Below are 16,161 nucleotides of genomic sequence, written 5' to 3'. Positions count from 1 at the left end.
CTTCGTTCATTCGTTTCCAAAAGAAAGAGACTAAGAATTACAAATATATCGATACTTTTATTTATTTTTTCATCCTTTTGGGATAAGTGAGGTTTACCACAAGCGGAATATTAGGATTACTGCTGATCTCTTAAGTCTGCCATCAACAAAACTCGCAGGACCTGTTCAAGGTCTTCGATATCGTACTAGGATCTTAGATGAGGCGACTGCCTTCTATGCGATTTATTTAATTTGGTGGTGCTATACGAGACAGTACTAATATGCCTTTGACAACAACTACAATAATGGATCCAGCATGCAGTTAAGAGCTTTAGTTCTTCCTCGGCAAACAAATATAATAATAATAATATAATGAGAAAATCTCGGCTTCAGAGAGTGTATATGACTATTTTCTAATTTCGATGATCTGAGGATCCTAAGTCTTCGTCTCGCGACTGCATCACATTCCTTCAGGATGTGTTCTGCATACTCATCTTCGACATCACAGAATTGACAGATGCTACTAGACGATATGCCTAATTTATGCATATGGCTCTTTAGCCTACAGTGACCTGTGAGTATACCTGTTAAAATCCTAAGGCTACTTTTTGGGGGGTTAATCATAACCTTATATCGCTTTGAGTTGTACCCTCCTATTAGTTCTTTTGCCTGCCGAAGTCCTGGACTTTCGCGATGCCCATGATGTTGGATGGACAACACTGTTGAAACTGCAAGTTTCCTTGGAATCCCCTTAGAGGATCAGTCGCGCCTGTTGGATGGGGCGAAGCACTGCTACAACAACAACATTACGCTATTATACCATTGCACTGCAACGTCATGCGATTGAAGCTATAACTTTCTATGCTATATCTGGGTATGAAAATGTATGCTAAGCCCTCTAGCTTTTCAAAAACAAATTCTTTGATAGAGAAATTTGCAAAATGAGAATACCAATTGAGCAAGTTTTAAAGCTGGCGCTAATGTCAAATATGAAAGGTGAGTTGGAAATCATTTTACCATCTTGTTCGTTAAAATTGCTCATGGAGGGTATTGAATATAAGCCGACGATATTTCAGTTATTAAATTAAATTGTTTTAATATATTTTACGCTATTTAGTCCAACTTGATAATCTAAAAACTCATAACAAACTACAACGCTTATAGAAAATAATAAGGAGCCGCAAGCAGCTATAGGCCTTACATGCTTAGTTGAAAAACGTTGCATCTTAAATATATTAAAAATAAAACATTATTTACCACAATTATAAATGCCCGTTAAAGTATTTAAAGAAATCAAAAGTTGCTCTTACAAAAAGCATTTTGATTTTGAAAAAATAAAATTTTCAGGGAATAAAAGGGATTGTTTTTTGTTAAAAAATTTACTTATGCTAATGGACAGTTTATTTATTTTTGGTGTTGATAGCACGTTTGCTTATACGCCCAAGGAAGATTCCCATGATAAATATCATTCCCACAGCAGACATAAATATAATTAAGAAAAAGCGTTTCGCTGGTGATGAAACAACTTGACTAACTAGCTGTTCCATGTTTTCAGGAGGCTCAGCGAGTACCTGCAAAAGTTCAATACGTTTTCAAAAATAACAATACATATTACAGCAATTTCAGATATATATATTTACCGAATCGGCGTTGTGAAACATTTCAATACGTTTCTGCAATTTCATGCGGCAATCCTCCTCCATTGCCGTCGACTGATCCTTAAGTAAGACTTGAAGACATTTTAGCTCTATAAAAACACAATTTTTAAATTTACAGAAACATGTTTTTCTTTACGCGCAAGTGAAACTCCTTACTAGCAACTATCATTTCTTTGATCAAATCTTATTATTAACTATTAACTTCTACTTTCAATCTAATTTTAAACTTATCTACAGTTTCAATACCGATTCGCATCAGGTTAGGTTAGGTTGCGAGGGCTGAGCTGGACACTATGGTAACAGCTCACTACTTAGGCCCCCAATGGGCCCATTGTAATACCCTATACGGTCTCGATAAAGAGGACATCTACCCTGCCTAAAGCGGGTCAAACCACTTCGTGGAGTTTATGTATTTTGCTAGAGCCTTGACTTCATAGCTAGAGACCTCAGCAAGGTCATGTAGAAAATGTTTACCAAGGATGGCCAACCTATGCCTACTAAGCGCTGGACAATGACAGAGAAGGTGCTGGACACTCTCCTCCGCTTCTGTACATCTGCAGCTGCGACAATAGTCGAAGGTCGTTACCCCCATTCTAGCACCATGCGTGCCTATTAAACAATGCCCTGTTAGAACCCTTATCAGGGACGATAAAACTGATTTGTTTAAAATCAGAAGCGATCTTGTGCGCCCCTTGTCATATGAGGGCCAGGATAGCCCGGATGTCCAATACGATGATATGGCTGACCATAGTCCATTTGCAATTTTTATAGTGCTTGTGTTCAAACAAAGCCTGAAAGTGGCCATGGGTATACCTACCGAATCATTTCCCGGAAGGATATGGTCGGTGGTGCCTCTTCTGGCTAGCTCGTCTGCTCTGCAGCTGCCTTCAATATCCCTGTGCCCAGGCTGATACTGAAGAGCCATCTCGTTAAGAGATCTGCCGCATTCAGTGACCGACTTTGCGTTGTCAACGAATGAGTCCAGGGCCTTTAATGCGGCCTGGCTGTCTGAGAAAATAAACACCCATGTACCATCCTTAGGCATAGACCAGAGATGATTCACAGCCCTGCGTATTGCCAGCATTTCCGCTTGGTAAACACTACAGTGATCTGGTTGGCGAAAAGAGACCTCTAGACCCAGATCCGGTGAAAAGAGGCCTGCTCCCACCTTCCCGTCAAGCTTAGAACCATCCGTGAATATGTTGATGGCACCCGGTACCGTATGTTGTCTGGTATTCCAGTCTTGTCCCGATGGTATATATATACTATAGTTTTTAACGAAGATCGCAGCAGTCTAACCAAAAGCAACTTTAAGAATGCCCTTAACACATCTTCAAATTAAATTAGCTTTTGTTGATAAATGATATAAATTATGTACATTGAAACGAATATTCGAACGAATACCGACACTGATGATGGCACAACGCCGCAACCGGTTTGTCTCGAAACCAAATTTGTCAAGGGAGGGCGAAAAATCGTTGCAATATACATCATTTCTTATTTATTTTAAAATACTTTTTTTTAAGATTTTGTTGTTAATTTTTCCGGTTCTTGAATCCACCCTGGCCTCTATCTAAAAATTTTGTGTTCTGCTCAATATATATAACTTCTATTTTCTTTCATACGGGTGGGGAGGGATTGCCTGAAGGTTTAATGTGGCCATATAAATCGTTCCCGAGATGGTCGGGCTAGCATCTTAATGGTGCTGTGTTACCGGAGCGTACCGGATCAGGACCATCACATCTATAACACTCGGGGTATAGCCTCATCGCTACAACAACAACAAATTTTGTATCAAATTGTATTGCCTCTTCGGAAGTTTCACTTAAATTTTATAAAACCTATTTTTTTTTTAATAACTTACTTCGACCATTTCCGCTTTGCACATTGGAACAGTAACGCAATAAATCTACAGTACAAGCTTCTTGTAGTATTGGGTCTACATAAATGTCCGCTTTTGCTTCTGCTATCAGTGTTGCTACTTCCAAACGACAATCACGGTTAATAATTTTGTGATTGAGAAAAGCTGTTTTCAAACACTCCTCAACCATGCCATGCTCTCCACTTTGAAGATTGGACTTGCAAAGAACTTCTATTTCTGACTTGCAGAAATTCTGTAATAATGGATTCAGTTTGTAATTCAAAGCTTGCTCCTGAAGTATTTTTATCATTTCCTGCGTGCAATCGTAATCTAATCGGGACTCACGGAATTTATCTTTTAAGCATTGAATTACCTGAAAAATATGTTTATAATGGATATAAATAAAATTGACAAGTAAATGGCTCCTCCATTACCATGCCATTAAGTTCTTCGTTTGGCTGTGCAGTTGCCACAATATGCGAGCAATAACGAGCTATATTTTTTCCACAAGACAGCTGCAAGGACGGATTAAAACGGTAGTCCGTATTTTGTTCGATCATACGATTCACGACAACCAAATGGCAACGTGGATCGAAGAGTGGGTCATCCTTGTATGCCTTGAGACAATCCAGCAAGTGCTCTTCAGCATTATTACAAAATCTGTAGGTCATTTCCTTGCAGGTGTTAATGAGCGTGAAATCGGTGCCACTGTCGGAGAGCTGAGACCGTTTGATTAAGAAAATTGCATGATGACAGGAGCTTCCTAGACGCTGTGTATTTTGTTGCAGGCATTCCAGAGCCTGAAATGGATATAAAAACAAATTAAACAAATTAAAATGCCATCGTGCGAGAAATGTATTTGTTGTTGTAGCAGCACTTAAGCTTGCTTACATGTAGTAATATCATGGTAGAGCCTGGAGTATACAGTTTGGACTGGATTGGATCAATTGAAAGAGGTGCCTAAGTAAATATGTGGGGTTTATAAGGGAATCTACGCGCTTCCCAAGGCAGCCGGTTCTATGTACCGAAGCGACTCGGGATTTTTCCCGACCAAGGGCTGTCATTTCAGCGTAACCCCATTTAATTTGTTACGTCCCTCCCACAAATTGTCATCCTCCCAGCAGATACTTGCAGCGAGACTGCGCCATAATCTCCTGCTCCGGGAAGGTTTCGAACCCAATCCCGGATTGTACCTGACCCCGGCCCAGAGAAATGGTTTTGCTGCGTTTGTCGGAAAATAATCTTTTTAGTACGGTCACACCCTTGTCAGTGTGTCACGTGCAAGAGATGGTTGCATCGGACAGGATGTTCTGGGCTAGACCCCAAAACCCGATGTCCTCGTAACTTTTATAAATCTTTTGAAGGTCATCGAATCCGCCTCGTCTCGTTTTTTCTTTCCCGCCGGAAGAATTCCGGAAATCCGGCCACATTTTTCGGGGGAGGCCGCCAATTTAGCGAAAGAACGTGACCTTATAACACAGCACGACCCCAATGACCCCCAAATAAGGGATATAAACCAACGCATCGGATTGCTTGTGGATGAGCACACGCGGGCGAAATGGGAATTGTAACCGCTCTGCAGGTGTGGGCAAGTTTCGGTCCACCGAAAAGTCCCTATCGAAGCCAACTAAGCAAAATGACAAAATCTCCATCGCCTTTGGCGATAACGTGCTGTGAAAAAATGCGCGAGCGCTTATATGTAATGCATTCTACGGTTGACAAAGTTAGACGGCGGGCCAACAGACGCGAACAGAAGCATAAACACAGCGCATCCCCAATTACCATCACCGCCAAAGACCCCCGCCAGTTCGATCGATGAGCTTTGCAACAGAATAAACGGCTACCTCCCTGATGTCTCCAGTTATTTCGCCTCGCGAAACCTGGCATTATCACCGACTAAATCTTCCGCGACCTTATTTACAACAAACACGTCGCAAATGTCGACCATTTTGAAGATCCACGTCGATGGCACTACGCTACCGACTGTCCTACACCCCAAAATCTTGGGTGTGACGTTTGATCAGGCAAGACGCCGCAATTGTACGGAAAATCAAGAGACGTAATAAAATCCTCAAATCCCTTGCTGGCAGTACTTAGGGAAAAGACAAAGAAACGCTCATTACCACATACAAAGCAATTGGCCAGCCGATTGCATGCTACGCGTCCCCTATATGGTCGCCAAGCCTAAAAACTACTCACTGGAAGATGCTACAGGCCTGCCAAAATACTGCTCTTAGAACCGCCACGGCTGTCTTCTTATGTCCCCAGAACACCATCTACATAATGAGGCGAGAATACTCCCCATCAGGGAGAAAAATGAGATGCTAACCACAGTTCCTGTTTTTTTTTTTTTTTTTTCTTACCTATCCAGAATCTACCCCGACATACAAAATGTATGCCCCGCTTGCAATGTGGCCCCACATGACACCAACCATCTCTTTAATTGTAATGTGGAACCAACGCCTCTAACACCCCTCTCAAGTTTCCTTGGACTCCCGTTAGAGGATATTGATGACAATTAGTGATCGGTCGCAGCTATTGGATGGGGCGAAGCACTGCTACAACAACAACAACCCCAGCGGGTTAGAATATACCCGCGGTAGGTATGCCTGTCGTCTAGAATACCAAATAGATTCAAGGGGTTGTGTAGCGCAACCCTTTCAAGGGGTTGCCAGCGCAATATATCCTGTTTCATTAACAGCCGAGGTTCTGGCGACAGGAACTCCTCATGGATGTAGGGGGTGGGAGGGCGGTATGGCCTAGAAGGTCGCATGTGGTCATACCAAATCGCTCCCGAGATGGTCGGGCTTGGTACCGCAACGTAACGGATATGCATCCGGCAAAGGACCATCAACATCAATGTTGTTGTTGTAGCGAGGACACTCCCCGATGTTGATAGTCCTTTGCCGGATATAGATCCGGTACATTCCGATAACAAGCACCATTAAGACACAACTAGTTATGAAGTTTTCTTCAGGTAAACGGACAAGTTTTAAGTGCTTTAGTTAAACAAGAACGGAAGTATGACTTCCAGTTTTGACATTTCTTACTTAATTCTTCTTGGATTTGCTGTAGTGACATGGTGCTCTCTACAGCGCTCAGATAATGCCGCTACAACAGCACAAACAACAAAAGTTATGTATGAACATGATGAGTAAATATGTGCTGATTAAATGAATATAAAAGAAACTTGCATTGGTATTCACCTGACCAGGGCCTTCTTTCTCACTAGCGCAAAATGTTTCCAGCTCTTTTTTGCAAGCATTAGCCAACTTTGGATCAAGCATTATAGATTCACGCTGCTGGTAAAGTTGGGCTTTCACTTGCTGCCGGCACTCTTTCGGTATTGAGTGCCTTTGCCCACGTATTGTATCATTACGCATTACTTCGCTCAAACAAGCGACAACTTCATTTTTGGTCGTGCTTGCTGCACAAAAGCGTGTTACATGCGGACGACATGCCGTTTTGAATTTGTATGTAAAATGATAATTTTTCAATGAAATAATTTGAAAATGTTCGATAGCCGCACGACATTTGAGATCTTGACGTAAATCTGCATCGTTTTTATGCGATATCAAGCAATCCATCATATCACCTTTATCCTTGTCACCTTTCAATATGTGTTCACAATGTGTTTGCATTGCATTCATGCAAACAGACATAATAACTGGATTCAGTTCAATATGCTCCGCCTCCTCTTCAGTATAGGAAGTGACAGCTTTCTGCAAATGGTAACAGGCATTAATGCTACGTTATGTTTGGTTCAGGACAGGTTGCGCTTACCTTACAGCCCGGTGTGAGTTTTTCAAGATTTGTTTGCAAACAATCCATTTCTGCACCTTTTTGTGTGCGATCGAAGCAATAAATGGACAAATCGTCGATGCATTCATCTTCAACTTCGGGTATAAGATCTACAGATACTGCTCTCTGACGCATTACACGTTTCACCTCTTTGAAGCAATCTTTGCGCAACGTCAAATTTTCGTCATCACTATAAGCAATACGATGCAAGCAAGGTAATATGAGTGGACCTCTTTCAGGATCCATTTGTACATCATTAACGTCGTCCCACATATGTTTGGCACGACAATACCTAATGGCATCGTCATGACAATGTTTGTATAGCTGGGGATCTAGTTTAAAGTCACGCGCCACAAAATATTGTATGAGCATTAACGCCTGCTCGCAATCGGGTCGCATTACTGGTGTGCCTATACGTTCCATTAGGCAGGACATTACACGTGCCTCGCCAGCATCTGTATCACGACATGCTACATCGACGACTGGCTTGCATGCGCGTCGCAGTACCGGGTCGACACGCCAATCCTCGCCAACATCAGCAGCTTTTATTAACTTTTCCAGTGAACGTTGGCACTGAGCCGTCACACGTCGGTCTTTTCTGCGTTTAGCATGCGCATGCTCCATTAGACAGTGTATCATTTGTCCATTGTCCGCGCTACCTATTACATTACCTCTAACAGCTTGCATATTTTCGATATCACCACAAAACTTTGGTATATCGTCAGCGCAATCGCTAAGAATTTCTGGTGATAATTTGTAGTCATGCATGAGCATGCGGCGATGATCGTTAATTTCTGTTTGACATTCCGCAGATACTTGCGATCCATTCTTTACAACCGATTCAAGGCAAAGCAATATTTGAGCCAAACGCACTTGCTTATCCTCAGATACGCCACGACGACAGTGATATAGCTTGATATCGTCTTTACAAGCTTTCGCAAGACCATGAGAGAGACGATAATCTTTACCGATTTCACGATCACGTTGTGAAATTTTTTCGCTACATCGACGTGTCATTGTTGGATCTGCCTTATTCTTAACCAAGCACTTGAATGCAGCTGCTGTGCCGGCTGGTTCCTAAATATAGAACAAAACTAATATGTACATATATTTATATAAAAGTAGGTGCATACATAAACATACATCTATGTATGTTATTCTTAATTACTAGTAAGCATAAATGGTCTGTATGATTGTTTACATTGTAGGCTGATAAATAAAATTAAAACAACACAATAATGCTTAGAGACAAATTAAATCCCGTTTGTTCATGTAGTTAAATTACTATAACAAACTCGGCTTCGAATCAAATACATGACGGGAGGTGTGAAGGTTAGATGTATCCGAATGAGCTCGTATCTAAGCGTACCACTTTTATATCACGGAAGGGACTTCCTCCTGCTGACACATTGGCCGAAAACTTCGAATAAAATAAGATGTGCATTCCACAAATAGGATGTAAGGCTTACCTTCTCTGAGGTATAACCCGCCAAATTATATGGGCTATTACGTAGACGTGCTAATCAGGTTACCTGCTTATGTGATTATATTTTTCGCACTATTATAAGCCAAAAACTAGATGCAAATAATATTTAACCTAATCAACTTGATAGCTTTGCTGATGTAAATATTTTATTAATATTATAAAAAATAAATTGTTTTTAGTGCCATTAAGATATAGTGTATATTTTCTTGTATTTTCTGATTTTATTTGCATGAAAACATATACAAAGTTTTATAATATGTATTACATTTTAGTTGTTGAAATGTCTTAGCAGAAAATGTAAATCATAGAGAATGGCTGAGAACGAACTACGAGTGTGTTTTGCTACAAATGGTAACCATATAACTACATATTGTATAAAAATAAAATTATTACTACATAGCTATTAAAACTCGTAAATTTAGTAAAATTTCTCAGATTTCTCTTTTAGGTCTTTTCTGGCCTTTTTCTTTGTGATTTACGGGTTTGAACATGTCTAGACTCCTGTTCTTCTTCATCGCCTATTTCCTCCTCGTCGATCAAATCTGGATGAATGTTTGGTAACGCACTTGCATGCAAATTTTTGTAGAACGAATGAAATTCTGGATCAATGAAACTTAACATATCAAGAAGATCCTGTTTCTTTTCAACCGATATAGCTCGAATCGTTTCAACAACTGGTAGATCAGTTTTACTGGTAGCTTCCCCTTTAACTGATTTAATGACTTTGAATGGCTCGTTGACGTCTAAAGAAGTTTTGTAATAAAAGCATGAGATGTCCTTAGTGTAACGTATCCAGCGCACTTCTTTCCAAATAAATTGATCGCCATCTTCGTTACATGGTCTATAAACAAATTGCGTTTTCAATAGCTTCGAGAAATCGAAAAAGTTGTTTGCTTTCATTTCTACCACATGCATTTTTGAGTCAATTGATCTCACAAATTGGTACCAGTCCCTAGGAACTTGTATCTCCACATTGGTCTCTTGTGTTTTAAATTCAATTAATGCAAAATCAGAATCACACTCCATATATGTATGGCCAGGTTCCAGAAATTTGTGGTCTATATATTCGATATGTGGGCTGTTATGCACGAATTTTATAAACATTCCAGTCATATTTGAGTTTTTGTTTTGTACTGTAGAAGAATCGCTGTAAAAGCACATCCTGGTAACCATTTTGTCAACCATTTGTAGCTGCCGATAAATGCAAGACGCTATCTCGTTGCCACCTCTATTAGCCACAGTTTCATGCCACATAAAACATTGAACGATGTCGTTTCCTAAATCATGAACTGTAAAATTATACGTCCATAATGGTCGTTTATAGAAGCAAATTTGGTTTCTTAAAAAAGGTGTTGGCAAACATTGTTGTAAGTCGAATGTAAAAACTTTCGTGTTTTTATTTTTCTGTGCGGATACCTTTTCAGCTGTTTTCTCTTTGTAAACAATTTCGGCTTCCTGTATATGTCGCCTTCTAGACTGTAACAAATTACGATTTTCTTGCCCAGAAGCCATCTTAATTTGAGCTTGTAACGACTCGCAAGTGGAACAACTACTCATGTATGGTGATTTGAATTTCAGATTCATACTGTAGAATACTTTGCAATAGGTTGAATATTTTCCTGGATTAGGTACCTGTTCGGTATAAAGCTGATACATTTTTTTTAGTGTCAAATCTGCGTGGAGATATTTCAGACTAGTGTCAATACAAGTGTATTGACTCTCATAAGCCGGGAATTTATTGATATGGGATTTTATCTCTGCTTTCATTGTTGGCGGTTTTACATCGTTTTCTTTTTTAACGCTTATTTTACTGGTTGAAGACGTTTTCGCTGAGACCGCTTTCCTGCTATTTTCTCTTTTAGCTTTTACTTGTTTCGCTGAGGCCTCTCTCCTGCTATTTTGTCTTTCATATTTTGCATTTTCCGTAGATGCCGCTTTACTGTTACATTCTGTTTCAGGTTTATTTGCTTTTTTTATTGAGACCGTTTTCTTGCTTTTTTTTCTTCCAGCTTTTACGTTTTTCGTTGAAGCTGCTTTTCTGCTATTTTTCCTTTCAGTTTTTACTTTATTCGCACTGGCCGATTTGCCTAAACCCTTTGTCATTTGAATAGCTTGTAAAGCTATTTTCTTATTTATGTTACTTCTAACAAAACTACTCGTTTCACCAAAGCACTGGGTGAAGTGTCTACGGCAAACCTTGATTTTTCTCCTTTCAAATTTCAAAAAATAAACAACAGTGTTATCTCGTTCCCTTTGCCTTACGGACGACTTTGCTAAAGTGTTATTTTTTTTGCCTTTTATTTGCATTAATGATCTAATATAATGTGAACGGCGGTTATATGACCCTAGACACCAATAGTTATTAAATATTTTTTTGCACGATTCGTAATTAATTTTTTCTTCACATCGCTGTCTACATGAATCGAAAGGCTCGCAAATTCTATCCTTTATAACTTTCCCGGATACTGTTTCATATGACTGACCGCTGTTGCGATATTTTTGCCGTATGCGTCTTTTATTCTCACAGGAGTCTTCAAACAATTGATTTTCTACTTTTAGTTCTAATAACTTTAAATATGAGTCGTCCACCAAGTAATCTTCTACACCATCATTAGGTGATGGGTTATAGTTTTCTATATCGGCACACTTCGGGTTAACTGCGTCACGTTTGTTTTCCTTGTTTTCATTAGTCGAGCTTACTGCAAAAAAAAAGTCTGTATTATTCCTAGTTGTACATCTGCTAGTGCACTTACATTCAAAATAAATATCCATAGCTTCATCATCTGGAAGTATTGCTTTTGCATCTTCATCATCTTGAGGGATATCATTTACGTCCTTACCTTTCTGAAGAATTTTTGATGCCATATTTTGTGGATCTAGAATGATAAAGTTAGTTTTCAGCTATGCTCTAAGAAAGTTAATTAAAGATCTAAAACTTACCGTCACCTTTCGATTAAAATATAACATTTAAAATGTTTGTTGTACTTCTTAGAATTAGCGATGGAATTTCTTTCATACATCGATAGGTTTTTCTTTGCACCTTTGGGTGATATTTGGTGCTTTGCTTCAAACTTTTGCGACGCTTTACATTCAACAAACTGTGTATCTAGATATATGTGCGGCCATATATTGAACACGATAGGGTACCGTGCGCTGTGTGCCCAGTGCATTGCTTTGACAAACAAATGCAATATGAAGCGAAGCAATAAGTGTTATTAACCACGTTAAACTTGATAATTTCCCTATTTAGTATCGTATTGTCGAAATTTAACGGCAAGTTCAAGACAAGTACAAAGGAACAAGGAGAAAAGGGGGAAGCAGGATAGTAAATTATTAAGAGAAATAAGTTGGTGCCTAGTAAATTGTACATACTCTGCTATAATATTACACGTTTGAAAGGAGTAGGTTAACTATTTCGGGTTATAACCTATAAGTCAATGTAAAAGGAAAACATCCAATAAAATTGTGTGTTTTTATACATCGAAACAAATTATACATCACTAAGAACTCGCGAATACGTAAATGCCCTAGCAAAGTTGACATAGCAGTTATGCCTTGGTAATTACTTAAGGGATAATTAGACTTCCTTAACCCTAACGCCATAGTCGTAACCATACCCATATCCATCACCAATGTGATCGATTAATGGTGGCTTAACCTAAAAATCATGAAAATTTCATACAAATTAAGAAAACGCAAAAAATTACAAACATATTCCACAAAAAATAATTCTTAGTCAAAGCGTATCGAAAACGATAAATAAAATATACAAAAAATTAATAATATCACCAACTCAAATATTTTTAGGTTATGGATATGGCGAAAAACCAAAAACCAATTGGTTGGCTATGGTATGGTTATGGCGTAGCACGTATGGCACCATTTAATCGATTACATTGAATTCCATAAGGTAGGTTCGATCAGCTGTTTTATCTGGTTATGGCTTTATGGTTATGTCACCATTAATTGGCGCTTATGGTATGGTTATGGTGTTAGCGTTATGGTATGGCACCATTAATCGATTACACTGATTTCCATAAGGTAGGTTGGATAAGCTGTTTTATCTGGTTATAAGTCACAATTAATTGGCCCTTTAGCTATATCGATTGTCTTCCGTTATTGGTGCCTTAACCGGGTTGGATTTTATATAAGGTGCCACGATATTCAAACTTTTGTTGATTTGTAGGGGTAGAGGGGGTCATAAAAATCACAAAAATGGAATCCGCAGCTCTAGGAAACTCTTAGTTTATGAAATATAAACTTTTTAATTTCCAAATTTAGTAAAATGTCAACTTAAGTCCTGCACTTAATATTCGTGTCGGCCTAGCAAACTTGTCATATCTATATAAAGCTGTTGATCCGACCAACCAACTGGTCAATGGTGGATATGGATATGGCAAGTTTGCTCCGAGCAAATTGGAAGGGAAGCTTGGACTAAATCTCTTCTGAGGTAAATCGCGCCACGGTATTAATTTTTCTGTTGTATAATATATTGGGCGCTTATTTGTTGATACGTTGAAAATATGTTTCCGTCAGTTGAGTTATAGAAAATGTTTTCTCTGAAAGACGAGTACCCAAATGAAATAATTATCCATCAATTTTAAGAAAAGTGCTTCTTAAATTTTTTCTCACAATTTACTACATTATTAAGAGAAGCAACTTTATTCACAACTAACCAAGGCGAATCTATACCAGGCGGCAAAGCGAATTCAGTCAATTCGCCGTGCAGAAGAATGTCAAGTCAAAAGAAAATTTTCATAGATTTCGATTTAACTGACATTTTGTTGTACAAGGCTTTGTATGGAAAATTATCAAGAAGAAGCAATCAGCTGTTGGGATAACACCACCTCTACTGAATTCGCCTTCAACCAACACTTTAAAATGTCAAGGAACTGTCCAAGGCGAATCCATACCAGGTGGTGGCAAAGCGAATTCAACAAAAAAAAAAAAAAAAAAAGAAATTTTGTAGGGGCCCTATATTTAGTTTCATTAAAAAAAATTTTATTTTCACCTGCGTTATATTTTACAACACAACTTGTCTGGTCTCATGCCCAATTTAGTATTTTGTTGACGATACCAATGTAGGTTGCGAGTGGCGAGCGTAGCTTCTCGGAACTGAAATTAATCAAAACGTACTTGCGTTCGGCCATGACTCAAGAAAGGCTTGCCGGTTTAGCATTGCTATCAATAGAGCTGGAAATTGCACAAAAATTAGATTTAAGTAAAATTATATCAACTTTCTCTGAGTTGAAGGCGCGGAAAATGAAGTTTTAGTATACTCTAAGATAATTAATAATACTTTTGTGTTATATTTTCGTTTTGTTGAAAAAAAAAAATATACATATTTAATATGCAAAAGAAATATTTTTGTGTTTTATTGACACTAAGTTTGAATTTAATTTTTCTGATCTCCAATTTCTTTCTATAAATACGGGAGAAAGGGGCCGCATATAATAACTCGCCTAGGGCCCCAAATTCTCTTGAGCCGGCCCTGCATGCAGGGATCCGGGAGGTAATGGCAATAATTTAAGAAGTGTTTTGCTTAAAATTGAAGCATATTTATTTCACTTAGCAGTTGGCTCAACTCGCTGTTCATTAAACTAAATTTCTATCACTCAACGAACGGAACCAGCCTTGTTGTTGTTCTTGTTGTAGCGATTAGGTTACTCCCCGAAGGCTTTGGGGAGTGTTATCGATGTGATGGTCCTTTGTCGGATACAGATCCGATACGCTCCGGTAACAGCACCATTAAGGTGCTGGCCCGACCATCTCGGGAACGATGTATATGGCCACATTAAACCTTCAGGCCATCGTCCCTCCCCAGCCCAAGTTCCCTGAGGAGCTTGGGGTCGCCAGAGCCTCGTCTGTTAGTGAAACGGGATTCGCCGCTCGAAGGTGAGGTTGACAATTGGGTTGGAGAAGCTATATATTGCGCTACACAACCCTTGAACCAGCTTTGCAACGTTTCAATAAAAGGTGTGTCCACTGAAGGCGCTCAATATAAAGGAATGATAACTTCTTTTCTACTACAATTGGCTAAAACTTTGAGATTATTTCTGTGGTTAATTAAAACTTTCTTGAGAAGCCCCGATTTGATATGTTAATTTACTAACCTGCCCACACAAGCGTCGCCAATCATCACCACAAACTTCAAAGAATTCTAAGTCTTTATGTTGTTGCTCCAATAGAGTCAATTCAGCTCTGCATCTTGCATCCAAATTATCGCCAGCTGTCTCCTGCAAGCATTGCATTGTTTCAATTTGTGACATGAAACGTCGCTCTAAGTTTAAGCGACCACATTCCAATTCTTCAATCTGTGAACCGCAGCCAACAAAAAATCCACCTAATTGATCGAAATCAGGAAAAAATGTAGCAAACGTACGCAATATAAATTTTCGACATTCGCTGCTGTGTTCCATACGCAATGCACGGTCGTGTATACAATTCCATAAATTTACCGCATTTACGCAAGAGCTTAACTGTTGGTATTGGGTGCTACAATGTTGTGGTTTCAATTGTTCCGTTACCCACTTGTCTGTTAGCATTGTGCGTTGTTGTTGCCATATTGCATGTTGGCATTTATCGGGCACTGCCTCCAATTGGCTGGAGGAGAATGTGCTAACGCACTCCAATACGGACAAATTATCAGTTTGTTTGAGATGTGCACAAAGTGATTGTAATTCTTTGCACTCAGATTTGTCGAGGAGGGCATGCTCTAACTGTGCTAGAGATGTATTAGAATTGCTGGAATTCGACAGCGTTGCGTCGGTGGTAAGTAGCAATATTAAAGCAAAGTACAGGCGCATTTCCATCTTTATTGTCAATTATAATCATATATATATATAAATTAGTCCTATTTAGCACTTGATGATGTGTACGTACTATTCGCAAGTTTCCGCTTTATTTATTTTTTAGGACTTGATGATGTGTACGTACTCTATTCGTAAGTTTCTGCTTTATTTATTTTTAAGCACTTGATGATGTGTAAGTTCCCGCTTTATTTATTTTCTTCGAGTTGTATTTACAAAAGATTCTAATAAACTGAAATAAAATATAAAAGAATTGGAGAACATAACGAATGACATATGGCGGAACTATACAAGGTGGCACCACCGTAACAGCTGATTTGTACTTTTTTACAAAAACAAAGTACATGGAACTTTTGCTTGTGTTTGTAGGTATGTCACCGTGCTGCCACCTTGTATGGTTCCGCCGTGGAATGACAGCCGAGCGGTAAATGTGATCAAAACAAAATGAATGAAAAACAATGTCGTTTAATGCAAACCACAATCGCGGTGGACATGGTTAATGCCAAGATGGATGTGGTGAGTGGAATAAAAAAGCACGCAAGTCATTTTCTGTCAAAAATGTCTCAT

The 16,161-nt window shown here is 39.0% G+C and overlaps 2 protein-coding genes across 3 annotated transcripts; both read right to left on the bottom strand.

The window, feature by feature from the left end:
- Positions 1–1,049: 1,049 nt before the first annotated feature.
- Glg1 (golgi glycoprotein 1) lies at positions 1,050–15,827 on the bottom strand. Of its 2 annotated transcripts, none has more exons than XM_067790018.1 (7): positions 14,899–15,827; positions 7,282–8,376; positions 6,693–7,220; positions 3,933–4,298; positions 3,502–3,871; positions 1,620–1,726; positions 1,050–1,550 (listed from the first exon to the last, which is right to left on the bottom strand). In XM_067790018.1, the coding sequence occupies exons 1-7, from the start codon at positions 15,595–15,597 to the stop codon at positions 1,380–1,382; spliced, it is 3,336 nt and encodes a 1,111-aa protein (XP_067646119.1). In that variant the 5' UTR covers positions 15,598–15,827; the 3' UTR covers positions 1,050–1,379. The 2 variants fall into 2 exon arrangements, with proteins under 2 accessions (XP_067646119.1, XP_067646120.1); XM_067790019.1 differs by having other exon boundaries at positions 6,705–7,220.
- Positions 8,481–12,455, bottom strand: LOC137253314 (uncharacterized). The gene is made up of 3 exons (XM_067790020.1): positions 11,726–12,455; positions 11,539–11,661; positions 8,481–11,484 (listed from the first exon to the last, which is right to left on the bottom strand). The coding sequence occupies exons 2-3, from the start codon at positions 11,648–11,650 to the stop codon at positions 9,230–9,232; spliced, it is 2,367 nt and encodes a 788-aa protein (XP_067646121.1). The 5' UTR covers positions 11,651–11,661; positions 11,726–12,455; the 3' UTR covers positions 8,481–9,229.
- Positions 15,828–16,161: the final 334 nt, after the last annotated feature.

The sequence above is a fragment of the Eurosta solidaginis genome, chromosome 5 (assembly GCF_040869045.1).
Source record: "Eurosta solidaginis isolate ZX-2024a chromosome 5, ASM4086904v1, whole genome shotgun sequence".
NCBI lineage: Eukaryota > Metazoa > Arthropoda > Insecta > Diptera > Tephritidae > Eurosta > Eurosta solidaginis.
Note: the sequence above shows the minus strand (reverse complement) of the source record. Positions and strands in the feature narration are given on the sequence as shown.